The following is a 26,231-nucleotide window of genomic DNA, read 5'->3' on the forward strand; positions in this document are numbered from 1 at the left end:
CCCATTTTACAGGCTTAACTCTAAATTTGGCTAGTCAGAGTTGCATAAATGTGTAAAGAAATCTTAGTGCCTAAGCAGATCACTTACCCTGTTCCTTCCCCAACAGATCCCAAGATCATCAGATAGTTCCCACACCTGGTAGGACCAGACCAGCAGAGTCCTGACTTGCAGGACGTGACGTACCGACAGGTATTCACAGCATTCAGGCATTCCCAGGGAGAGGGGCCTTGCTGCAGCCCAATCCCAGATGGAAGCCAAAGGGCACATCTGAGATCGGCTCTTGCTTCTCTCCAGCACTGCCCCACGCAGCACAAGGGGAAAGCCCACGCTTGCACGACAAAGCCATGCCAACTCTGCCTTAATACTGAGGTGCGGATAATCCTTTTGGAAAGATTGGTCTGAACAGCCCCCACCAGCCTTGTTTGTCTTTTCCGGAAAAAAAGATGCATGACCAGAGCTCCCAGATCTCAAAGAGTGAGTTTTGTACTCATTCAAGCTCTTTCTGTTGTTTTGAAGAAGATACCACAAGCAATTATTTTCACAGGCTAAAAGGACAACACAGAAATCCTTGAAGGATCAGCCCAACTTCACTCTCCTTCCCATCATTTGCATCCCTTTGGGACCATCTAGACTGCAAAGCCACACAGGAGGTGCAGGAGGCAAACACTGTGGCCTCCCCATCTAGGCAGCCTGCTGTTAGAAAGCAGCAGTAAACATGCCCAGCACAGTAATAATTTCCACCAAAATGGGTGCCAAAGCGGGCAATCTAGTCGCAGGGATAGACCTGCCTGGCCTGAGCTCACAGGCGCCTTCCCTACAGCTACACTGTTTTACTACTGAGCCACTGCTGCTGAGTAGGAGCTCCTGTGTCTATGCCCGCTTGCCCACCAGCAGACTTCTGCAGTCTGGCTTCATCTTAAAGAGAGGAAAATAAAGTTTCAATGGAAAGCCATTTTTAACATCAAACATCCCTCAAAGAGTTTCAACTGTACACAGAATGATGCTGCTACTCACCCCACCCCCCTCCCCAGGCCAGCAAAAGACTGAGTTCAGTAGCATTTCAGCCCCTCTTCCCCATACTCATATGGTTAAGAAATCAAAGAGTCTTCTGACTCAGTCACCCCACCTCCTGCCTTCTCATACTATCCACATTCTCTTCTGGGCCCCAAAACTCACCATTCTCTACAAACACAATATATTTAAGCACAGAAGTAAAGAAGCAAAGCATTTGAGAGGATACAAGCAACTCTCCACTGCTCAAAAAGACCACTGAGGGGACAAAATTAGTGTTACTGTTCAGGGCTGCCCATATCTGCCAGTACCTATGAAATCAGGCAGGAGGCTACAGCCTGGGAAAACCATGTCCAGCAGGCAGATGTGTCTGTTCCAGACTTCATGATATTGGCCATCTTGGATCAAACACCAGTATCTAGCCCTGGTTCTGGTTTCCATTTGCAGCCATAAGAGATGGAGAAAAGTCAGGAAGAGCAGCATCAAAAATAAATGTATGGATAAATTATAAGAGCAGGGAAAGCAAATTTCATTCTTTCTCACCTCCTGTCAACCTCCCAGTCTCAAGACAGAGACTCAGTTTTTAACCTAGAGTTCTCTACCATGAACTTATCAACTACGTCTATAAAAGCTTAGCACTCACAACATCTTTTGGCAAGGAACTCCACTAGTCTGGTACATGTTGCAAGAAGCACCATATTTCATTGCTTGTTTTAAACGTCACTTCTATTACTTTTATTTGATGTGCCCTAGTTCTTGTATGGGAAGAGAGAGTAAATAGTCAATCCCCACCTACCATCTTTAGGTGGCTCATGATTTTGTAAGGAGCTATGCTATCACCCCAAGTCATCTGTGTTCCAAGATAAAAGTATTCAGTTACTCAGTTAATGTCTCTCCTGAAAGCCATCATATCTTCGATCACCTCTGATGGCTCTTCTGTGAAGCACCTTCCAGGTCTACTATATCCTTCCTGAGATGAAGAGGAAACACCAAGGCTACATACAGCTTTCAAGGTGTGACTACAGCAACTGTTTACAGAGCAGAATAATACAGTCTTCTGTTTTGTTCTCCATTCTTTTTTTCTCATTAATACCTTACACTCGACCTGCCTTTTTGACATCTAAGATCATTTACAGACAGCAGCAAAGAGGTCATCCTGCTCAACAAAGTCACAGATAAGAACTCCCGTTGCTTTGCACTTGGAAATTTATCCCACATTCTCTCCTCTCTGCTCCCCTACAGAAAGGGAAATTCTATTCTTGAATCAATAGTTTGATTTCCACTTCCCTCCTCCTCTCCATGCCTTTCTGAGCGCTTATTCATGAACAAGAGCATCCTCAGAGGGAGTTCTTGCAGCACAATTATTCCATTCCACTCCAGAATGGCTACTTCAATAAATGTCCACATGCAGACAAGTTCTATTTTAAAGGCTTTCCCACGGGCCTGTGTATAACACAGTTAAGAGTTTGAATCCATTTAATTAACTAGTGGCATCGAGTCAGCATGAAAAGACAACATCCATCAGAGTTCATCTATCATCCACTGCACAATGTGCCTGCCCTCAAACCTCTCCTGCCTGAATGTGGGCATATTAATAATGTATGTGCAAAGGCACACGCTCCCGAGAAAGCCGTGGACACAGAAATCCCAGAGATACATAATCCATGAGGGTTCCTTTGGAAAGCCCTCCCTAGCACACCAAGTAATCCGTTACCGTCTTGTCTGAGAAGTAGCAAGATAATCACCTGCTCTTTTGCCTTAAAAAAATGCTATCGCAGCTTGACTTGAGACCCAAATACTCTTTGGTCCTGGCAATACACTGACACAGGGAGCTCCAGAATCAGGCCCAAGTCTCACAACAGCACTGTGGTTTTCACATCCGTCTCCCTGCGTTCTGATCCCAGAGCGTTCAGCACCACTGCGCACACTCCAACGTGTTTTCCGTGCTGCAACATAGCAAAGCCGTATCAATGCACTCTGGCATCCAGTACGTGAAAATGCACCATAGCTGTACATTGTCAGCGTCAGCATTCAAGGAATAGCTGTCTATTTCTTACATAAGTGAAATTTGATACAGAGTGCCAAATCTCACAGCTGGCCCTGTTCACACATCTCTCCTGCTGCCCCTGAGCCCCACCACAAAAAAAAACCACGTTTCACCTCCAGGGACCAGCGCGCACGTTGCAGGCTCTAATCCACTGTCTGAACACACTGTCTGATCTCCCCTTAACTGCCGCAGCAAAACAAAGGCTTGAAATTTTACATTTAGCCTGCTGTGCTTCGTTTGGCACATTAAACACAGAACACTAATTAAGTATACTATTGTACTTAAGGGGCTGTCAGCATTTCTACTGCAAAGCCTTCATTTCAGGGCTTTATAACACAGCTGTGAAGTATTCATTTTGCACTTGAGCTTGACATGCAAAGGTCTGGCTTTGGCCCAGGTTCCTCTGCTTGTTTGTTTTTTCAGGAGTTGGGGTTTTTGTTGTTGGTCTGGCAGGGGAAGGGCTGAACACGGGTGGACAGAATTAACTGCAAGGGATGTGTGACTTACAAGAGCACACAAACAACAAAACCACTCAGCTCCACAGTTGGTTTCTGTCTTCACTTACACATTGCCTCTCCCTGTTTTTGTATGTGCACATAGAATATGTACTTTTAAAATGTTTTTTAATATAATTTTTTTAAAGAGGTTTTTCTATCCTCTCCCTGCTCTCCAGCCTGAACTTTCTGTCCCTCAGCATCGAGTGCTAGCAAAGCACTCTTGTCTTGACAAGCCTGGAGACTGAAAATATTCCACTTGCAAAAGCAAAAGTAATAAGCCAAGCTCCAACACACGAGCAACGACAAATTCAGAACGTCTCTGCCTTTCAGAGCAGTCTCCATGTCTCTCACAAGCCTTGCTCACTGCCATCATTGAAGACTCATACCAATTGCCTAACTGACCCTCTGTGAACTACTCCAAAACCATCAAACTGGTTTCATACAATTCACCACACAGACTTGTCGCAACATTTCAAAATGTTTCCAGCCAATGCTCAATTTGAAGTAGCATTCATGGAGTGAAAGGATTCAGAGCTATGTCTGACCACTGAACAAGCCCTCACATTTTAACCATTTTATTTTTTTTTAAAAAAAAAGACCACAAACAAACCACATCTGACCAGAACATCATCATCTGCAGCAAGCAGTTGCCAATTCTAGGCAATTTGATTTCAAGATAACCACTTTACGAACATTAGGGAACGATCTCCCACAAGACAAATTATGAATGACACACCTTGGCACAAGAGTGGCAAGGGTAGAAACCAACTTGCCAAAAGGTTTTGAATTGCTGAGTTATGGGGAGCGTTACATTACATTTGTAAACCTGCACAAAAGCAGAGGTGGGATGGAGGGGTGTTCTGATGGAAATGCTGAGCCTCAGCTCTAATGGCTCTGCCAGGTGTCACTACAATGGTTGCACAAGGGTGTGCACACACTTATTAAATGACATCGGCAGTTGAGAGAACAGGGAACAAAACAGGGATGGAGGTGGAAGAAAGGGAACGTGAGCAACCCAGGGTCCCTGCAGGCTGTCCTTCCACGTGCGCCTGCACATGGCATGCGTGTGTTTGTCCATCTCTCCACGCAGCCTCTCCTGCCTGCTCTCCCCTCCTGGCCTCCCCACCATGCTTTCAGTCCAATTCCAGCTGTCAGGACCGCATTCCTGACCCGTCAGCCCCAGCTGTCAGGGGCTACGTGCTGAATCTGCACTCTGCCTTCTCCATGCACCTGGAGTAAGGCAGTCCCAGGAAAGCCATAAATACCATTGCATAGCCCTGGGGAAGTGGGTGGGAGGCTATTAAAAGCACCTCTACCAGGAACCATTTCGAGGGAACTCAAAACTTACAGCAACATACATCTGCAAGTGTCCCTGTGGCCTGCAAAAGAGGATACATAGAGGGTTAATTTCCTACCAGTTTCTGCAGCATGACCTAGCTATCATGAAATAATTACCTTCTGTTTCTTCACTTAACATCAGCCTGATCCCCCAGTTTTCTCTTCCTCACCCCCACACCAAGGTCCAATTTCTTCTAAAATATTGCAGGGGTGAGGAAAGGCACATGTAACCTTATCAACCCTGACTAGAGACATGGCAAGCAGGAACTTCTCCTTCTCCCATTCAGCCACCATCCTCACCATAAAAGCAGCCCTGACTCAGATTCCCATGAGATTTCACAAAACCTTCAGAATATTTGGGCTTCAGAGATACAAATGTGGCAAAGGGACAAGGGGTGGAGCATGTGTAAATCGTCCACCTTCCTCATTGTTGTGATGCTGCTACTTTGACTTTGGTGTGGGGAATTATTTTTGTTGATATAGGTAAAGTTTGTGAAGATTGTGTGTTGAATGTATACTTTAAAAAATAAAAAAGTTACATCAAACAGGCTACAGGTTTGCTGGCACATAAAAAGTCAATCCTGATTTATTCCAGATGGAGCATCTACACATGGAGTCAATCAGACCAGCTCCACAGGCAGGCAAGGGCTATGGGACACAACAGAGAGATGCATCCTGTGTGGGCAGGCTTCAAAGAAGCCATTCCCTGAGCTCTCAGGACCTGGGATTGTGCAGGATCACTTCTTCACAAGGAACAGATTTTTCCAATTTGCAAATGTGCATTACTTTTTCATAAGGAAAGAGAGCAGGCAAGATACCAGACTTTACGCAGGGGGTGCTTTTGCCCTCCCACATAGGCAACTTGTCTAGTGATTTTTTTCTTCCTAGTAGAAAAAGGAACCAATTCACCTTCTCCTGCATGGAGAACTATCTGTAAGAGGATTAGGTACAGACAAGGACTTGTAACGCTCCCCCATCAATCTGTCCCAACAGCAAAGATGAAAGGAAGCAATTTCTGACCTTCTAGCAGTGTTATACATTGGTCTCCTCCAAATCCACGCACAGGGCCTGAGTATAGGCAAAGAAAAAGAAAAAAAAAAAGAAGAAAAAAAAAACCGAAACAGTTCCCTTGGGCAGCATTTCAGTTACTCATATAAGGGTTTGAAATCAAGCAGGAACAAACGGTTCTCACAGTGTAAGGGTCACTGTTTATCGTCATTAATCATCACTTCCCAGATAGGAAAGGCTCTTTGCCCCCTGTTTCGCCCAGGCTTTAGCACTCTTACAAAGTGAGAGACAAGAACAAGGAAAAGAGCCAAACAGAGATGCGGGCAAGGGCTGGCAAGGCTACTCCCTCTGCAGCTCTGCCGAAGTCCCTCCCCACAGCCCCGACCCCAAACCGGGCCTGCTCCTAAATACAAACAGCCAATGGTTAAAAGTCCACAGCTTCATGTCAGAGACGGGCATCCGCTCCAAGGAAACTGTGGCAGCTCCACATAACTCCTGACTCCGGAGAAGTCAAACACACAGCGTTTCTAATACTGATACTGCCGTTGCGAGGAGCTGCGTCCTAAATCACCTCCTGCTGAACTCTATAAACAATGCAAACGTTCAAACTAAACTTGGACACAGGGAAGAAACACAGAGAGAGAGGGCGCAGAAAGCCTTCCCCACAGTTAACCCTGCCAAGGGGAGCCAGAGAAGGAAAGTAACATCTCAGCGCTTCAAGAAAAGCACCACGTTACAATTCCCTTCCCTGACTCCCTTCATTTCTTCTCACCAGCACTTATTTTTAGTATAAATGGATCAGTGCACTGTCTGTCTGAGGCCTGGTGGGGAACTTGCTGGTGAACCTTGAGAACAAAAGTAGAAACACACAAGCTAGAGCTACACAGGGTAAAGAAAAGCCTTTTAATCACCCTGCCTGAGGTGACACTGGTAATTTGCTTGTGATTTCTTTATTCATGCATAATGCCCCACGCCAAATCAATCTATTTTTATCCTTCACCACTGATTTACACAGCAGTCTGTCCTAAAAGTCATCTACTGTCACTTCTAAATTGTGACTCTAGGTCTCATCCATACCTACCCAGCTCTCACTGCCACGAAGGCAAACACGCAGGTCTTTTGGAGAAGAGGACAGCTGTAAGTAGTGTATTTAAGTCCCCAGGAAAGATTTAAAGAGACTCTCTGTATGTAAAAACAGCATCCCAGCTTATATCAGTTACAGTGTGGCCAGCAGGAGTAGGGAAGTTATAGTGCCCCTGTACTCGGCACTGGTGAGGCCGCACCTCGAGTACTGTATTCAGTTTTGGGCCCCTCAGTTCAAGAAGGATATTGAGTTGCTGAAGCGTGTCCAGAAAAGGGCAATGAAGCTGGTGAAGGGTCTGGAGCACAAGTCTTATGAGGAGCAGCTGAGGGAACTGGGGTTGTTTAGCCTGGAGAAGGCTGAGGGAAGACCTCATTGCTCTTTCAGGTGGTTGTAGTGTGGTGGGCATTGGTCTCTTCTCCCAAGTAACTAGTGATAGGATGAGAGGAAATGGCCTCAAGTTGTGGCAGGGGAGGTTTAGGTTGGATATTAGGAAAAATTTCTTTACAGAAAGAGTGGTCAGGCATGGGAACAGGCTGCCCAAGGAAGTGGTGGAGTCACCATGCCCAGACGTGTTCAAAGAACGTGCAGATGTGGCACTTCAGGACATGGTTTAGTAGGCATGGTGGTGTTGCATCGATGGTTGGACTTGATGATCTTAGAGATCTTTTCCAACCATAATGATTTTATGAGTAAAAGCCCTGCCTTTTTATACCCAGATTCCTTACACAGAGCAGACATCTGTCCCCTTCACAGGAAGTCAGAGAGCTCACCTCTCCTGGTGCCTGAAGGCTCCTGCCTGTAACACCTGAACTACTCCAGGACCAGACACCTTGTCCTCCCACGCACACATCTCTCTAAGACTGCAGTGATGCTATGGGGAAAAGTATACACTTGCATCCTCAGGGGATTAAAAAATGGTTTTGTTGTAAGCCAATATAAATTATATTTTAAAAACCACTTATCAGCAATTTAAAAGATGCTAAGATTGGAATAAATACAATAGGAAGGCAGAGCGAGTACACAGCATTTATCACACACACAACATCTCTACAGAAGAAGGCAGGTGGTAAAGAGATTAATATTCATTCTCTCCCTAAATATTGTCTGAACTATTTACTATTTGTTTCACAGTACTTGCAAGAAGTCCCACCAAACATGAAGGCCTCCTGTGCTTACAGCAGATAGCAACATGTACTCTCACACAGCTTGCAATCTATAACCAGATATAAGAGGACTGGACGGTAAAAAAACCCCGAAGCACTGAAGTAAAATGTCTTGATCGTGTTCATGCAACAAAATAGCAGCAGAGCTGGGAATAACCTCACCTCCCTCCCAAATTCCAGCAGCTATCTACTGTATGGACCATGCCACACCACTGCTGTATCTCACTCCTCTTGAGGCTAGGGACAACATTTTTGAAGAATGCTTAAAAATGAATCAGAGGAAAGCACAAGAGATTTCTTTTTCCCCCAAAGCAATCAGGATATACAGAAGCAGCTACCCAAACTTCCTGCCCATCCCCAGTCACCACTCGCCGCCTAGCTCTTGGCAATCCATTCCTGTACTCCCCCCTGCCCTCTGCCCTGAGGAATAAGCTTCTTACAGAAGAGCCTTTTTCATCATCTGCCCTTCATGCATCCTAGAATTAAGGAGCTCTTCATATCTGTCAGTCAGCATGCATACTGAGCATCCAAGAGATTTCTCCTGTTCACCAGAAAGAAGAAGCGATACATAGGAACGCCAGCCAAAGATGGAGAAAACAAACCTAAGAGAACAGCACAAGCGCTGATTTCCACTGTCTCCTCAACAAACTTGTTGCCACCTCCTCCCGTTCCAGTATGGCTGTAAAGTCCTTCACCGGCAATGCAGTGTCCCCATCACTGCACCTGCCGCTCAGCCACCGGCACAGGCAACCCCAGCAAACTCTCACGTGCTCACTCAGGTACGCGCTGCTGGGCCATCTTTCTGTTTCAAAGACGGAAACTGGTACTACAGGAGAGACAATCGTCGTTCACAATCACAGCTATCCCAGATGCAGAACTTGGTTTAGTCTTTTCCAAACAGTTAAAATTTCTTGCAAGTTTTATGGCCTAGTCCCAGCACCCCAAAGACCTAAATAACTCTCCCTGCAGGTCAGCAGCAAAAGAACACCATCAGATCGTCTCTCCCTTACACACACAGGGGAAACCACCACTAGACAATAAACCACACAGAGAGACAAAAGGTTATAAAGATAACTACAAAGCAATCCTAAACAAGCTCATTAAGTCATTCATTCAGCCCACTTTCCTTCTTCACATACTTAGCCCTTAAATCACTTCTCCCTGCGATTTTTCCCAAGCACCTTTTCAGTTTCTTTTCCTGAAGGAAACAAAGTCTGTGAACAAGAGGTACAATAGTCCAACATAAGCTGACTTGTTTGAGGATTTTGTTAAAGGTGACTTAACAAAAAGAAAAAAGGGAGCAGGCTGCCATCTAAGTGACTTAAAACCCTGAAATAGGAGTAACACTGGAAAAGTAGGTCTCCTCTAGCCTACATTTAGGCTCAGAAGCATGGGTAACTGGTAGAATTACCAAATGTGAGAACTAAGAAAGTAAAACCACACTCAGAGAAAGTAATTTTTATCCACAGGCTTAAAAATCCCTGAGTTTGTGACCACCTAGCTCCTGCCATACTTCAAGAAAGCAAACCATTAAAACTACCACCATTTCTGTACTGCCCTTGCTTAGAAATTCAGAAAGCCCTTGATCCAGGCACACAACTCACTCCTGTTCCTTCAACACTTCAAAAAGTACTTCTGTTCTTACATGTTTAGTTCTTAGCAGAAATTGCTGCCGTAAAAAGCACAACACAAAAAAAGAGATTACGGAACTCCAGTCTTCAGCAAAGAGTCAATGCTCCCAATGCATGATTTTCCGGTCTATAGTTTTAGAGTTTGGTTGGGTTTTTTTGCATTCACCTACTCAGAAGCATTTAGCAGACTCTGTCTTGGTAAGAAATAACTTTGAGCAACACCTGTAGTTCAGAAATACCTGAACTACTAGTCCCAAGGACATTTCTACACTTTAAACAAAGGATACAATCAGCAGACAAACTCTTGAAGGGCAAGCAGTGAGGCTGAACAGCAAAGCAATGAGTAAGAACCAGAACATCTCTGTGATTGTCATTTGTACTGAACCACTATGCTAACCCTGCTCGAACTGTATTTCATGTCTTCCAGCAAAAAGATAGCTGTAAAGCTTCTATGCAGTTCCTGTCCACTCCCTGCTGTGGTGCACAGGCAGCTGGGTAGTGGGCAATAGCAGATACAAACTTTACTCTCACCCCTGCACAGGGACTGGCCCCTGGCTTGAAGCCAGGCTGCAATCCCCATCACCAACCAGAGAACTGTTCATAGAGAACCAAACCCTGAAAATGTTCCCACCCGTCTGCAATCTTCCCTCTCTTCTTCTAATTGTATCAGTCCGTTTAAGAAAAGACATTACTTCTACCTGGAAACGTTGTCTCTTTTACGTCCTTAGAGCATCACAGGCTGGCACCTGGAATGAAGTACTTAGGAGACAATATTGTGGAAGGATCTGTTTACAAATTAGCCAAAGACAAACAAGCACTGAGAGTTTAAAGAAGGGATTAACACCAGCCACAAGTAAAGACTAAAACTGGCTGCTCAGTGCTTATCAGCACTTTCTGCTGTTTCTGTAGAGGTCACTTCCCACATTTCTTCTGGGCGAGATAAAAATCTATTAGTGACAGAAAAGACCACAGAAATTGGCACAATCTGCAGACAAGCTGACAGAGCAAAGACTTGCACTAAACAGCCTCGTACAAAGAACCAGAAAGGTACTTAGAAATTGCAGAATTTGTTTTGCTTACAAGCACTACCTCGGAGAAGTCCTGCGCACACTTCACATGGCTCAAAAGATGACAGCAGTATCCCAATGCACCCGTGAGGCACAACCACACAGTGATGTCACTTCAAAACACTGTCCCCTACAATATGTCACAAGATGATGACCAAGGCAACTAGAAGCTCCACATGTACCCAGACTACTTGTCTAATGGCTAGAGGACAGAAACATCTGCCAAGAGTTCAAGAAAACTCAGCAGCAGTTTTGGAGTCACAAGAATCCAACAAATGGTCACAGACCAAACCCTGTGGCTTTGGGGGACCAGGTCACTGGAAGCAGAACTGTGTGGGATATCTGACAGATGTTCCACCACAAGAGAAAAGAGCTGGCCATTCGTCAAGCAGGAAGCCAATGCTCCAGACCCAAGTATCTCACACTTTATGCTCTTCCCTGAAGACCAGACCTATGGCATTCTGTTGCTGCTTTCAGTCACCTTCCCCAGACTCTTCCACTGAAGATGGAGCACTGGGAAGTCTTCTCAAACCAGCTGTAAGGAAGGGAAGCCCTGGTGCTATCCCCTTCTCCTATTTATACCAACAACATTACTGCAACAGTTCAAATATATTTTATATATAGCTCTGTGGCTTATTTCCAGGCAGAAGTAACTCAATGCTGGTGTACATATGTTTAGACCACAGCAACTGGAAAGAATGTCCCATAAACGCTGTTAACTCCGCTACTCCCCTGTGACCAGAACAGGATCTACCATTGCAGAAATACAAGCCGTGGTAGGAAAATTAAAAAAAAAAAAATCATCCACCCAGAAGTTAAGCAAGCCACTCGCCACCTGCACAGCACTATAGCCCCCACAGATTTATAGCTGTAAGTTAACAGCCAGCTCTTGTCACATCAAGACAGGGTGTCTGACTGCCAAGAGACCACATAGGAGGTGACCAGGGTGTGTGCCAGCATAAGGGCAGACATACAACACATGGAGCATTTGCCAGTATCCACTTGAATTTCAAAGTAGTCTTACAAACTTAAGGGCCGGACAAACAGTCCAACAACTAGTCAGATTTGTACAGCTCTATTTGCAAACCCTGCTTGGACTGAAAATATCAGTAGTGCTACCGTATTTTAATGAATCTGACTTGACTTCAATACCCCTAAGTTCAAGCACTGGAAAGAAACAAGAAGGGCAAGGTGCAGGAGCCACTGACCAACATCCAAATGCTTCCCCCAGCACTGGTTGCTGGGACCTCAGTGACACGTAGATGAGAGAGACGCCTGCTATAAACCCACAGGATGCTGATCCCAGTGCCAGGCCTAGGTTTTAACATGACCCCAGGTGAGCCAGACCCGAGGCAGCAGCCCACAGTGAGACACAGTGTCAGCTACATTCCTTCTCCTAAAGAAGGGCGCTCACCCTACCACATGTAGACAACTGTCAGGTGGTAACTGCCATGCCTTTCACCAGATTGTCCCTCTCATGGGCTGCACAGACAGCTCTGCCAGTCTTCCCAGAATACATTAAAACAACCTTTCATCACATTTTTCTCTGCAACAGCTAAGAACTGGGGGGTGTGGGGGTGTGGTGATTAATGTGTTTAAAAAAAAAAACAAAAACACTCTTGCCTTTTCTTTCTTATGTCTGAATCCAATGGGACCAGACTTTAAAGAGGGGGAAAGTATAATCAACACTTCAGAAGTTTCTTAAAAGGCACAGCATCTCTGATTATGTCATGTGGAAAAGTTAATGACCACCATCTCAGGCCTTCACAGAGAGGGGCGTCTCTTGTCCTGGGGTATAAATAGACTAGCTTTATCCTTGCATAAACCTGTTTGTAACTTCAGGGATCAAACTGCCCTTCCTGAACATGTCAGGTCAGCGTCTTGCTTAGATCGGAGGAGGCTCTGTCAGGGAGCCTCTAGCTGGGGAGAAAAGGGAAAACCAAGTCCACATTTTGGGGATGATGATGAGGGTACAAAATAAAAATGGAATTTCTCTGGTTAACTGTTTATTTGGGGGATGGGAAACAGGGAAAGAGAAACAACCTCTGTTCCAGGCTTCACAGGACTGGTTAGCAACACGCCCAGGGAATATAGATTAACAGACAGTGCAGCTGAGCTGGTCAAAACAACACGATAAAGACAACTGCATGATAAACATATAAGGCATGCACACACATACAGTTATGTGCATGGAATGAATCATCATACAGAGACTCTGATCTTGAAATTGGCCACAGAGGCACTTATCTTCACATCCATTGGGTGAAATGGAACTACTCAAGCTCATGCTACCTCACGCAAAATTAAGCACACGCTTAAGTAACCGCAGGAACGGTGCCAGAGTTTGCATTCAGTTTTCTTTTAAGCCCTTCAAGGTCATTGCGACTGTAGAAATGTTAGAGAGTTGTGCAAGACTTTGTGTACATTACAGCTGTAACACAATACCATGCCACTTCAGAAGCAGGGAAAAAGAGCTGGTTGTAAGTTATTGTACTGACAGGCACACTAAGAAAAGTAACATACACTCTACCAGAACAGAGTATGTTCTTCCTATTAAACACACACACAGAAAAATAGAAACATACTCATACCATCATCTAGCCAGGCCCTAGCATTTAAGTATGGTCTACAACGCAAAATCCTGCTTGGCAGCTGTTTATAGTACTTTCCTTTCTGGGGATCTGAGAAAAGCATCCAAATTAAATCACACTAGAGAGCGGGAGGGCAGGATGCGGGACAGAACCCAGGCAACAGACCTGGAAGTAAATCCTTCTTCCAGAGGGATGACCACAACGCATAGGCGGCATTCCCTCTGCTGCCCAGAGACAAGACTCCCTCCCCAGCAAGAGAAATCACCCACTTTGACATTTTATAATGGATTTTGCTTCTAAACCCTTCCTTCCACCCTAACTGCTTCCGCAGCTTAGGTAGATCAGTGATGATTTACAGTTCTGCCATCTCCTCAGCACGAGAGCTCCCCGACTCAACTAATCCCAAATGCTACACAAACATGCTCCAGGCCCACAACTCCCTTTCCCACAGCCCAGGGCAGGAATACCAGCTCCTGGAGAGTTACGGTATTCTTTACCCAGCCTCCTCCCCTCCTCAGCCAGAGCTGCTGGCTAAGGCAGGCAGGGTTGCTCCTCCCAGTATAACAGGCCCTCAGTGCCAGAAAAAACTACCAGTAGAAAGAAAAAGAGTTTCAGTTGCTTGCCAACAAACCTTTAGGCAGTAGATGATGAGTGTTCCCAATTGTTTTAAACCTCCAAAAAGCACTGACAGCAAAACCAAATGCCTTATTGCAGCAAGCACTCTCCTCTTCCCACTGGAACATGACAGGACTCTCCACAGTGAGCAGTGTTTCTCCACCTCTGGTGACCTCAGAGCTCCCCAGGTACGAGGTGCCCTATAAAACACTTTTCCACTTTTCTTTCACAAAATAAAAAGGCAGAATTTCCTGAATTAACAAGACAATTCAGTTCCCTCGGCAGAGATGCAGAGCTGGAAGCTGCCCAGCGCGTCTCACACAACCACCTGTTCTACCACAGAGGACAGCGTTGTTACCCAGGTGCTCTCTTCCAGCCTGGAACCTCGGCCACCAGGGCTCCACCGCGAAGGACCAGACACTGGAGACACAGACTGTGAGCCCATGACACAGGGTTTGTCTAGACTGGAACCTTGGTTTGCCTGGTTTTTTTCCAAAACCCGTGTTTAAGTTAACCGGTACGGGTTTACCCACGGTACGGTCCCCGAGAAGAGGCGAGCACCCCCCCCGCCCCCGCCGGGGTTAATACCGCGCCATGCCCGCGGCGCGCCACCACCGCCCGGGGGGCGGGGCCAGGGCGCCCCCCCCGTCGCCGCAGCGCCCCGCCCCTCGTTGGCCGGGCGGCGTCTCCATGGCGACGGAAGGCCGCAGGCACCGCCCCGCGCCCCCCCCCCCCCCCCCCCCCCCCCCGCCACAGGGGAGCCGGCCCGGCCGGACACCGACCCGCCCGAGCGGGGGGCGGCTGCGCCAGCGGCGAGGAAGCTGAAGCAAGCTCGCAGAGCACCCTGCCCTCATCCTCCCCCAGCGCCAGCCCTTCGAGCATCCCGGCAGCTTAGCGCGGGAAGCCCGCGGAGACGGGCGGCGCAAAGCGCGGATTATCGGGGAGGAAGATTATCCGCCTGGCGCGGGAGATGGTTGAATCCCAATTCCAGCCTGAAAAGCAGCTCAGGATTTTTGAAACGACTATGTCCGTGGAGGCAGGCCGCACATTGATCAGAAATATTTGTTAATGCATTTCATTAAGTGTGGTTTATGTTATCTTGTCCCCGTTCCCCTCCACCACCACTCCCATTGCAGGGTTTGGGGCGCAGGATGGGGAAACACCCTGCAGCCAGCCCTCACAGTCAGCAAGATAACAAGAACCATTTTGCAGCCTGTCTGGCCGTGATTCAGTCCAAGAAAACCAGGTGAGCTGGGACCAGATGGGCTTAAACAAGCAAAGCAGATCCCAAATTTGTTAGTTCCCGCTTCCAGTCAGCAATGCTTTCGGACCCAGCTGCTCGAGAGGGATGATACCCCAAAGCAGGTTTGAATCTGCCACAACTGGGACCACTATATCTAGTTTAAAACTGGGAGATAAGCCAAATGCAAGGAGTTATGGAGCTGTTTTAAAGCTCGGGATGCTGGGACACTTTGCAGTAAGTGGATAAGTATCCTGTCTGTTTTACATTGAGGGGAAAAAAAAAAAAAAAAAAAGAGGCCCAGAGACAATCCGAAGAGCGGAGCACAGAACCCAAAACCATTAACTGCATTAAAAAAAAAAAAAAAAAAATTACACAGCTCTGTTTCAAGGTTCGCTCTACCTTTACACATTTCAGCAGCACAGAAGTGTTGGTTAAGAGCGTGAAAAACATCACTCAGTCCAAATAAAGCTCTTGCAGAAAAGACACTAATATTGATGCAATATAACTGGCAAAAAGAAGTCATTTTACTGGTATAGCCTGTTTCTTTGAGGGACACGATCATTCAATAGACTCGTTTGAGGCTGTGTCACCATTAAGACAGCTTGTTGTGGAAGCTCAGCTTGCAAATTGTTTCTAGTACAGGCAAGTGCTCGGCCAAGTACACCCTTGCACTCATGCCCATTCTGCATACCTCCGACACCATCCCCATCCCCTTATGGTCCAGCTTATGGCCAGGGCTGAAGCACAGAGCACAGCAAGTTCCGAGCACCAAGAGCAGTCACCAAATAAGGAGGCAGGCCTTGCACACACTCCTCTCTCCCTTAGTCCTATTCAATGTTTCGGCAACTGTGGCATCTAGATTGTGTTAGGGACTGTGTAAAGAATTCAGGCTCCTTTGGAACAAAGTCCTGAGCTGAGCAATAGTGCTTTTTTTTTTTTTTTTTTTGCCTCTCCCCCCCCCCCGCCCCCCGCCCCAAATGAAAGCATCCCTAGTACAAACAAGACTTCAAAGGCGAGCGGCCCCTTATATGCTACTCAAAGGTGAGCAACCCATTTCAAAGCCTTTGGGAGAGCTTAAAGGCTACCACTGTTGAGCACAGGAGAGGCAGCTAACACTTCAGTACTGGCACTTCAAACAACTGCCCTGTGCTGGGCCTGCCTGTTGATAGGGAAGGGTTTCTGAACAGGCAGCACTGTTTTTCACAGTGCCTACTTCGAAGAAAAACAGGAGCAGAGAGCTTTAGAACTCTGTATCCTTGAATCCATTGACACTGCCTTCAAGTTGCTTTTTCCTTCTTTCAGAAACTCCTCCATCTGCCTGCTTTCAAGGCGTTTGTTAATGTTGTGACTCTCTACTGCTATGCAACCCCCAACAATCTACTTTATTCCATGTCTCTAGATCCATGACGAGGGAAGTTTCAATCTAACTAATTGAGAGATGCAGAAATTAAAGAACTATCACTGTAAGGAAGGAATGTCATTTTTCAAATTCCATCAGGTAAGAAATCTCATATTAGTTGTTAAATCACGTTAGCCTTCTTGACCAATTGTGAATTTTAATACTGTATTTGGGAGAACAAGTGGGACTGGCTTCTATTGCTATTGACTTGGAAACACTGAATACAACAGCAGTTCATAGACTTTTCTGTAATACTATTTTCAATCAGTTTCCCCACAGTACCAACAGTACTGGTCTCCTGGGACACCAGCAAAATTACAAGCCTTACTGGGGTTTCCACAGCTCTAATTCGTATGGTGCTTAATCTGCTTGAGCCTATTGGAAAGTCATAATCACCGGAGCTACTGAAATAACTAGTGACAATGGAACCAAGTCAGCATTTACAGTACAATTTGGTGACTTTTAAGCAAATAATCCTAAATGAACACAGAGTCCTCACGTGGGAGAGGTGAGAAACATCCCTGGTAATCTGCAAGAGACTAGGCTTTGTGGCTAAGGCTAAGATTTGGCCTCAGAGGATCAGGATTCAGTTTCTAGGTCTGCCTCAGACTTCCCGTGGGTGTTTCGAACCATGCCTGTGTAGGAAAAGCATGTCCCATTCCCCCCATACCTTATTTTTAAGCTTGAAGCTCCTCTGGGCTGGGTCTACTTTACCACGTGTCTGTCCAGTGCTCACCAAAGCAAGGTAGAGATGGGATGCTCCTGCAGTCTATGGTCATACAAATATTAGCAGTGACTCACCTTTACACTAATGTTTTTGAAGACAGATCACATGGCACAGCTGCACTGCTGGCTACAACAGCCACTGGCCTCAGCTCTATTTTCCTTGCACAACATGCAGACGTGCTCAGGGCAAGGCTAAGCAGCACTGTGGCAAAAGGAAAGTGGGAGGTTTTTCCGAATTGCAGTAGCCACTCTTTGGTGGGTACAGCCTCAGCAGAGCCCACAGGGCTTCAGGTACAGGGACCAGTCCACATCTGGAGCTGGAAACCGGAGCAGAGAGCACACCACAACCCTGCTACGCACATACAGGAGCCCTCAGAAACTTCCAGCTCTGCAGAGGCAGGTACATCAGACACAAACAGAAGCCTGAAGTGACTGAAACTAAGCTTGGTGCTAGTTAATTATTCAAACCTTAGCTGGGATCACTCAGCACTAATATCAGGGCTTCATTCTGCTAAGTGCTGTTTGAGCGCCATGTAAGCACCACTCCCTGCCCCAAACATTACAACAAGAGACCTTTAAAAAAATCCAAAGACTAGCTAGTACACAGTGTTCGCTTTCATTCTCACAGAGAAAACTGTACCAAAGCTAATCAAACAACTTCTCCCTAAGACCTGATGAACAGGAAGCAAACTATTTTCCCAGCTTTGCAAGGCCAACAAAATGCTGGCCACCACTTTCTCAGCTGGAAATGGAGGTGATGCCCTGCAGTTGCTTTCCACTAGACACAGAGGAGAGTGAAAAAATATACAAGTCATTATACAGGTACTTGCAAACCCTCGAGCAGATAGTGGTCCAAGCTGGCCTGACTCCCAACCATCACTTCACCTGTTCTGCCCTCCTGAAACAACTGAGGTGATACACCACAGGCAGTGCCAAGCACACAGCTAGTGAAGCAGATGGTACGCTTTGGAGGAGGTCTCTTTCCACTGTGTCTGTGGCTGTCTCCATCAGCCTTCCCTGCACCACACTGAACAACAGCTCTGACCAGCAAGCAGTAAATGTACCACCTGCAACAACTCTGACCAGCCCCGTCCTCTGCCATTTTACCATCCCAGCCAGGTCTCTGGCAAAACACGACATGCTTCACAGCCCACAGCAGAACGACAGCCCACAAGCAAAAGGGGGCTGTCAATCTGTATGTGTACGGCTTATCCAGCACAGCAGGGACAGAGTAAAACCTGCTTACAAGTCTCTCAGGCCAGGATAGCTAAGTCCCACGTGCCTTCTCAGAATACCAGCTTGTCTGAAGGAGGAGAAGAGCAACGTGCAAGCCAAGACCTCAGTAGATCTAAAAGAACATCCAGGAAAGCAGCGTGTGACCACCCATGGGAAGGAATGACCATTTAAACGGTCTCAGGAAATGACCTGGTTTGTGTTATTTATGTGACTGCACCCCAGCTGTTAATACATCACCACTCCTCCCCTGCCATGGAGGGGTCTTCCTGCTGTCTTTCACAGTAAAGACAGCACATTATTTAGGGATAGACAGAAGGGTGGATCTTTCCAGGAATCCTGTCTCAAGATTGACAAGATGGGTCAGAATGGTTCATGGATACCGTTGCAGGCTACAAAACCAAACATGTTGAATTGCCATATGCTTTTATATCCACTATACTTCAAGAACCCGAAGCAACTGGTGCTGCAGTTCACCAGCAGAAAAACTTTAGCTTTGATATGCCCTGTGGCTGTAAGTCACATTTAACATTCATGTTTGGCTCCAATTCAGGCCAGGAGAGCTAGACAGATCAACCTGTAATTTCAAGACAAGGCATAGAATCACAGAATGGTTTGGATTGGAAGGGACCTTTAAAGGCCATCTAGTTCAACCCCCTGCAACGAGCAAAGACATCTCCAACAAGATCAGGTTCTTCAGTGGCCCCCCTAGCCTGGCCTTGAACGTTTCCAGGGATGGGGCATCCACCACCTCTGTGGGCAACCTGTTCCACTGTTTCATCACCCTCATTGTGAAAAATTTCTTCCTTATATCTAGTCTGAATCTACCTCCTTCTATTTTAAAACCATTACCCCTTCTCCTATTGCTAAAGGCCCTGCTAAAAAGTTTGTCCCTATCTTTCTTATAAGCCCCCCTTAAGTATTGAAAAGCCACTATCAGGTCTCCTTGGAGCCTTCTCTTCTCCAGGCTGAACAGCCCCAACTCTCTCAGCCTGTCCTCATAGGAGAGGTGCTCCAGCCCTCTTATCATCTTCGTGGCCCTCCTCTGGACTCACTCCAAGAGGTTCATGTTCTTCTTATATCAGGGCTCCAGAGCTGGACACAGTACTCCAGGTTGGGTCTCACCACAGCAGACTAGAGGGGGAGAATCACCTCCCTCGACCTGCTGACTTGTATAACATGCATAGAGCAAAGAATGGAGTGAGGAAAACTTGTGCACGCAATTGTTAACAAACACAGGATCACCTTGTACTGTGTATTTGAGGATGGAGTAGAGGGGACCAGAGCAGGCCAGTAGGGAAAGAGTCAGCACCTGAGCTATGAAACTTAGAGTTGTTCCACTGACTCTACCTACAGATACAGATATGACATTGAAATGCAGGTCTGGCTATGAATAAGCTAACCAGCCTTTGTCCTCTGCTTTAAGGGACACTGCTATAAGCCTGACCAGAGACAGACATGAAATCCCTTCTATCTCTGGACAGCAGCCCCTAAGCTGTTGAAGCTGTTGGATGTGTGTAGACCGAGTGGTGCAGAGCTGTAAGAGAGATCCCTAGCTATCAACCAGGGCCAAGCACCGTTCATAGATACAAGCTTTGAAGTAGAACAGGCACAGCAGCAGAAGGCCAGACCGGGGTTAGATGCATCCTCTCAGCTGCGCTACTGGCTGCACTGATCCCAGAGCTAGTGGGCTGAGCACTGCTCAGGCTCCAGTGGAGTGGAGAAGGGGAATAGGGCAATACTGCGCTGAACAGCTCCTCAAAAGCACCGTCATTATGGAAAAGACCCTGCCAAAACAAGAGCTTGCGATAGCATCAGACAGGCAGCTCTCTACCTCACCCACACAGCCAGGCTGCTCAGCCCCACATCCAGCTCCCTGGGAAATGCTGCCCACAAGGAACTCAGCAGCCTCTGCTGCTGCAAGGACCAAATTGTCCCCAAAGACTTACAAAGAATCCCACTCTGCAACAAGCCTCAGCTGCACCTTAAACAATTTAATAAGAGGTGATGATTTTTGAAGCGTTTATATCAGTGAATCAAACTTGTGTGTTTTTTGGTTCTCTTCCAGTTCAGGTTCAGCAGTTCTCAGCTGATCCAGTTATGACCAGCAGTGGTCTAAACTGATTCACGTTGGAAGCCATAATATTTTCAAACAAAAAGGACTGTGTACTGAAGGCAGGAAGCTACAGTCAGGCCAGAAACACTACTCCACTCTCCTGTGTCCAGGAGAGCCTGCAGTCCTAGCCAAGCTCTGCAGTTTCTCAGGGGATTGAGAAGCTGGAGAACTGTGTTGGGAATGCGAGGGGCACGACAAGGCACAAGAGGTCTCAAGCTTTCATGGATCTGCTTCCTTCTTAAATCTGTGTCTGTGCACATCCTGCTCAAGGGCAGGACACAGAGGTACGTGTACGTGTTTCTGCTGCCCTAACCAGGCAGCCACCATCAGGCCGATGGGAGCCCAGAGGCTGGCAGTAAGAACAGACCATGCCTCACCAAAGGAGAACAGGAAACCCTGTCCCACTAGATGCAACTTAGGGCTCATTTTCAGAACGAAAGCCCTCAAAAAGGTTTGGCAGAGCCACCCAGTCCAATCCAGCATCATGGAGCAGGAACAGGCACTCCAGCTGCACATGCTCACACAACACTTGGTTGGGGAAAGACCACAATACAACAGTGTCTATGCTGAATGACTTCCTGCTGGGGAACGTCAGGTTTTAGTCAAAGCGCTCTTTTAAACTGGCAACTCAAAATATATCTGGCTTAGAAAAAAACAGCAGAGATCAAAGGAACAAGCAGCAAATTCCAAATGTGTTTCTTCGACTCACTGGCTTACAGTTTTAGGGAAAAGCCTGTAGCAGGTTTTGTAGCAATTTGTTTCTACAGTGACATGCATAATCTGGTTTGACTGAGGATACCCCCCACATACATACCCTAAAATAGGCACAGCTACATCACTTTAAAGGATGCTTATATTTGCAAGAGTAGAGCTTAACAATATGAGCAGCCCCTGCAGGAACTGTACCTGCCCAGGTACATTACTTCTGTGAGCAGAGAGAGATTTGTGTAGCCGAGCTGCAGGGCACTACAGCAGCCAGGGCATTTTAGCAATGGGAGATGCCTCAACCCTTATCTTCCCCACCATCCTGCCAGTGCCGCTCATTCAGGGTGATCAATGCTGCTTCAAAGGCACTCAGCGCCCAGTTCTTAACTCTGCCTCTCTATTGGAATCACAAGCATGGTGACCAGATGCACGGTTGGGTTTCTGGGAGGGCTAGTAATGCTCTAGAAATTGAACTCAGGCCAACGAACTTATCTGAGGAAATTTTAGCTTCCAGCCGCCACACTGACATGTTACCACCCCAGCAATCAAGACGCCTGGATGTAAGTCACTGTACTGTAGGTCTATACTGGTTCAACACAAAAAATGGAGACCTGGAAAGGATGGGAAAAGTGGATTCAAGCCATGAACATCAGAAGACATACAAAAAACCCCCCATCTAAACACAGAGCTAGTCACACAGCAACAAAAATCAGGACTCCCACAAAACAAAAGTTGTTTTCAAAAAGCAGTGACAAAACCAAACACTACATCCAATTTGTCAACAAGCTTTTCTTAAAGAGCTCCTGTTCCTTCTCCTTGTTTCATTTATTTATTTACTTATAGATATCCATGATTATGTATTGGTTCCTTAGTTTTACTCCTGTAAAACTCCTCTGCTCTCCTGTAGAGATCTCCTGGGGCTGCGTAGTAAAACCATGCATTAATTACAGGCAAGGCATAAATCCTAATAAAAGTCACAAAACAAGTTCTCTCTTGTACAGCTCCCAAGTAACACATTGCACGTCCTGCACAGCCCTCATGCAAAATATCTGTACTTACCCACACTCCCCCTTCCAGAGCAATGCACAAACAGGTCTCTGCGCAGCCAGCCTCCCACGGCCTGCCCACGTCCAGCCCAACATTACATTGCTGCTTCACTGAAAGGAGCCAGTTTTCACAGGGCTTCTCTTCAGCATGACGAGCTGCCCAGGGAGTCTGTCCCTAACCACTGAGGCAGCCTGGCAGGCCCTACACCATCAAAGGGTGCTTTAGGAAAAAGCAGGAATGCCAGGGATGCTTTCCACTGGAAGGGAAAATCACAGCTCATGGAAGTCAAGGCAGTACCACTGAGGGTGCTTGCCCATCTTAAATTGAGCAGCTGACTGCAATAAAAGCCTGAAGGACTCGGAGGAACCACAGAGCTGTTGAGGGCTTGCTCTTCACCTACATATGCACTTACAAAGCACAATATCACCTTCCAGGCATTAATCTAGGGCAACAGTCCTGCTCCATCCTATATAACCAAGCAGCATTCAGCAGAGAAGATCAGCCAAAGCTATCAGCTTCATAGGCCCATCCATACTTCTACATGCCTAGAGTCACATGCATCTCTTGGAGCAGTCATTTCTCAAAAAGTCCAAGAGACAAAGATGCCTGGAAAAGCCCTTCCTGCAGGTCAGCAAAGATCCTTCAGGAGTGATGTGTATGACGCTCAGTTTCAGTCTCAAAGGATTTACACTCATACCAAACAGCAGACTGAGAAGATCTGTTTCCTGCTCTTTTAGAAAAGTAGAGCTGCTTCTCACCTTGGAAGGCAGAGGAGCATACACATGGCAGAGGGAGTATCTCCACAGATATCAAACAGGGAAAGTTCTTCTGTTGGATCTTTGGTAAGGGGGCCACTCCCTTCTGCCTTGCCAGCCCCAGCTGTCCCACTGAAGGTAGGGGATAACTCATTTGAGGGAAATTCAGAGCAGATTGCTTTGGGAAACCAACATCAGCACTCCTCACCATGACAAACTGCTTCTACCAGCAAACTCCCCAGCACCACCTTCGCATCTTACTGATTAACTGCTTTTATTAATAAGATACACAAAATCAAGCCCTCAAACCCTAATTTGATGGAGTAGAATGAATCCATGGTATCTCCAGTGAATCAGACAGCCCTGGCTGCACATTGGGAGGCAGCACAAGGGATACAACGGAGCTTTTCCAAAAGGCACGTACAAGGTAAAAAAAGAAAAATAATAAACCACCAAAATAGGTACCAGAGAACACCCAGCAGCGGGTCCCAGCTCTGAAAAGGAGTGAGCAGACCTCACCTCCTTTTCACAGAGCCAGAATCCAATGCCCACTGTACTATATGTGGTGGTACAGGTGGCTTTTGGCTCTTCTGACAGCGGTCTCTGCAGAATACAGATCAACCATCTGCTCTTCAGGAACAGCTACAAAGCACATTTCACTGGCAGTCCACAGGCTGCACTAAATGTAGTACATGCATGCACATGCACACACCGAGGTCACGCACAAACACCAAGGACTCTCCTCCAGACAGCTTTGAGGAAGCCGAGCAAGTTTTTCACTTGCTTTGCAAAGGAAGAAAACTGTGTTCCTTGGTATTGAAGGGCCATCTCAGGGGACCTCCGACCTGAGCCACAGTTGTAAGAACAGGATTTCATGCTGAGAACAGGCCATTTAAATAAAGTGTCATTTCTTTCCCCTGCAGTTTTTACACACTCTTCACTCCAGCAGCTAACTTTTGAAGCAGTAGTGTTTTGAGACAAATAAATGCACTTTGTAGTCATGGATTACAAGCATTTCTTATTTATTAATGAGTCTTCACAGGAGGGGAGGGATTAAGCTTTCTATTTATGGAGAGAGAGAGAGAGAGCACTACGCAAAGGCAAAGTGATTTGCCAAGGGTTACAAGTGAATCAGTGGCAGGGACAGAACAAGGTGCCCTGACTCAGAGGCGCCTGCTGTCAGCACAAGGCAATGCCACCCAGCGCCTGTTCTCCCTGCAGCAGGGATTAAGTCATCCTCTTCTCATGACACCAGTCAATTTCCAGTGAGCGACTATCTGTCAGGAATTCTCCATAACACCAAGAAGAATGATGGATTTTTCAGGTAGAAGCAATTAAACCCCAGACAAGACATCCCCAAAGGAAGGGGGTCTGGGGCATATGGAGGAGGAACACGGAGGAAAGCGCATCCAGGCCTGTGGAACACAGAGCCCATCTGAACAGTCACCTCCAAGACACGTCTCGCGTCCTCCATCTTTCATATCATCCTACCCTTCCCCATATGCTCACAGAACACTCCTTTGTGGGGCTGGGAGCAATTGCTTACACAGAAGAACAGGTCTTTGTGTATCATTAGCTGCCAGTAATGCAGGTTAGCAGTTGGAAACACGGAGGAAGAGGCAGCATTATGTTTCTCCTGTCAGTCATCTGTAACAACTCCACACGCCACGGTGTGGGAAATCCCAAAAGCTTTCTGATACAGATTGGGTACCTACCACACAAGCAAAAAGAGTGTGTTTCACAAGAGGGATTCGGGCTTTAGCAAGGATCTGACGGAAAGTAAAGATTCCAGCTAAAAGACAGACTACAGTCACGTATCAGTCGCTCCACATCACTCTACAGTTACACCAGGTCTCCCAAAGCAGTATTGTTAGTACCGACAGGACGTTAGGCAACAAAGTTAAAGCATGCTGGCCGCACCACACAGCACTCACCTTGCTGCCTATGTCTTCACGCTTGTTCCCAGGCTTGCTTCTCCTCAGCTTAATGGAAGGGGAGCGAAGTAGATTTTTGATCCGACTTGTTATTGTAGACCCTTCGACCGACATCATCTCCAAGTGCCAAGAGGTATTCACCCCACACACAAACTGAGCCTGGGGAACGAGCCCAGGTTTGAGGCAGAAATACCAATGTGCTCAGCTTTGCTTTCACGCATTCACATATCTCTCAGTGATTCTGCTTGGGAACTCCACTCCTGTTACACTGCAAAGCTATTCACAGAGGCTGGCAGACTTTCCTTTTGCAGATTCCAGAGGATCAAATCAGCAGTAATCTAAACTGAAAGATGCACCCGTGGGTCAATATGACATTCACAATAAATTCTAGCCTCATTCTTTGCAAGAAATGCCAAATGCAAGAGTTTCTGATAAGGATGCATGCAGTATCCCTTATTCTCAGAGGCTTTCACAAAAATTATCATCCGTTTAGTATAAATTAGCACATCTAAACCAATTCCCAGATGCAAAATTTAAACGTTTCGCACTTCAGTATCATCTTATGACAAAGACAAAAATTTCCACCATTGGAGTTCATTAACGGGGTCCATCCAGCCCCTTGCTTTTGCTCCATACACATCCATGGCACCTTAGGCTTCACAGCCTGGCAAGCACAAGGCTGTACTTGACTACTAAACGCCAAGTCGCAGAAGCACACTGAGAATAAACACGAGGGAGTTTTTAACTCTCACAAATTTAGCTTTGCTTTAAGTGCACACGTATATATAAGTGGGTGAAATCTGACAATAAAGACATAGAATATTTCACGTCTCCGCACCCCCTATTTATACAGGGGATCAAGGAGGAACTGTAACTGCTGCCAACGATTACAGAGCCCCGGCCAAAACCTTCACCTTTCCCGCAGCCTCGGAGGTGGCCGGAGGGAAGGGGGGAAAGAGGCATCCAGTCGAAGCCTGCAGTAAATTACCTTCCCGGCTTCCGCGCAGAATGGGGGCGGGGG

The 26,231-nt window shown here is 46.6% G+C and overlaps 1 protein-coding gene across 3 annotated transcripts in view; it reads right to left on the reverse strand.

The window, feature by feature from the left end:
* Nucleotides 1-26,231, reverse strand: part of MAPKBP1 (mitogen-activated protein kinase binding protein 1) — a 106,217-nt gene that overhangs the window by 79,664 nt on the left and 322 nt on the right. For all 3 annotated transcript variants that reach the window (XM_086748376.1, XM_086748375.1, XM_086748374.1), the window contains exon 2: nucleotides 25,211-25,553. In XM_086748376.1, the coding sequence (XP_086604502.1) occupies nucleotides 25,211-25,327 (117 nt within the window). In that variant the 5' untranslated portion in view covers nucleotides 25,328-25,553. The remainder of the gene's footprint in view (nucleotides 1-25,210; nucleotides 25,554-26,231) is intronic.

The sequence above is a fragment of the Chlamydotis macqueenii genome, chromosome 5, assembly GCF_036417535.1.
Source record: "Chlamydotis macqueenii isolate bChlMac1 chromosome 5, bChlMac1.mat, whole genome shotgun sequence".
Taxonomy (NCBI): Eukaryota; Metazoa; Chordata; class Aves; order Otidiformes; family Otididae; genus Chlamydotis; species Chlamydotis macqueenii.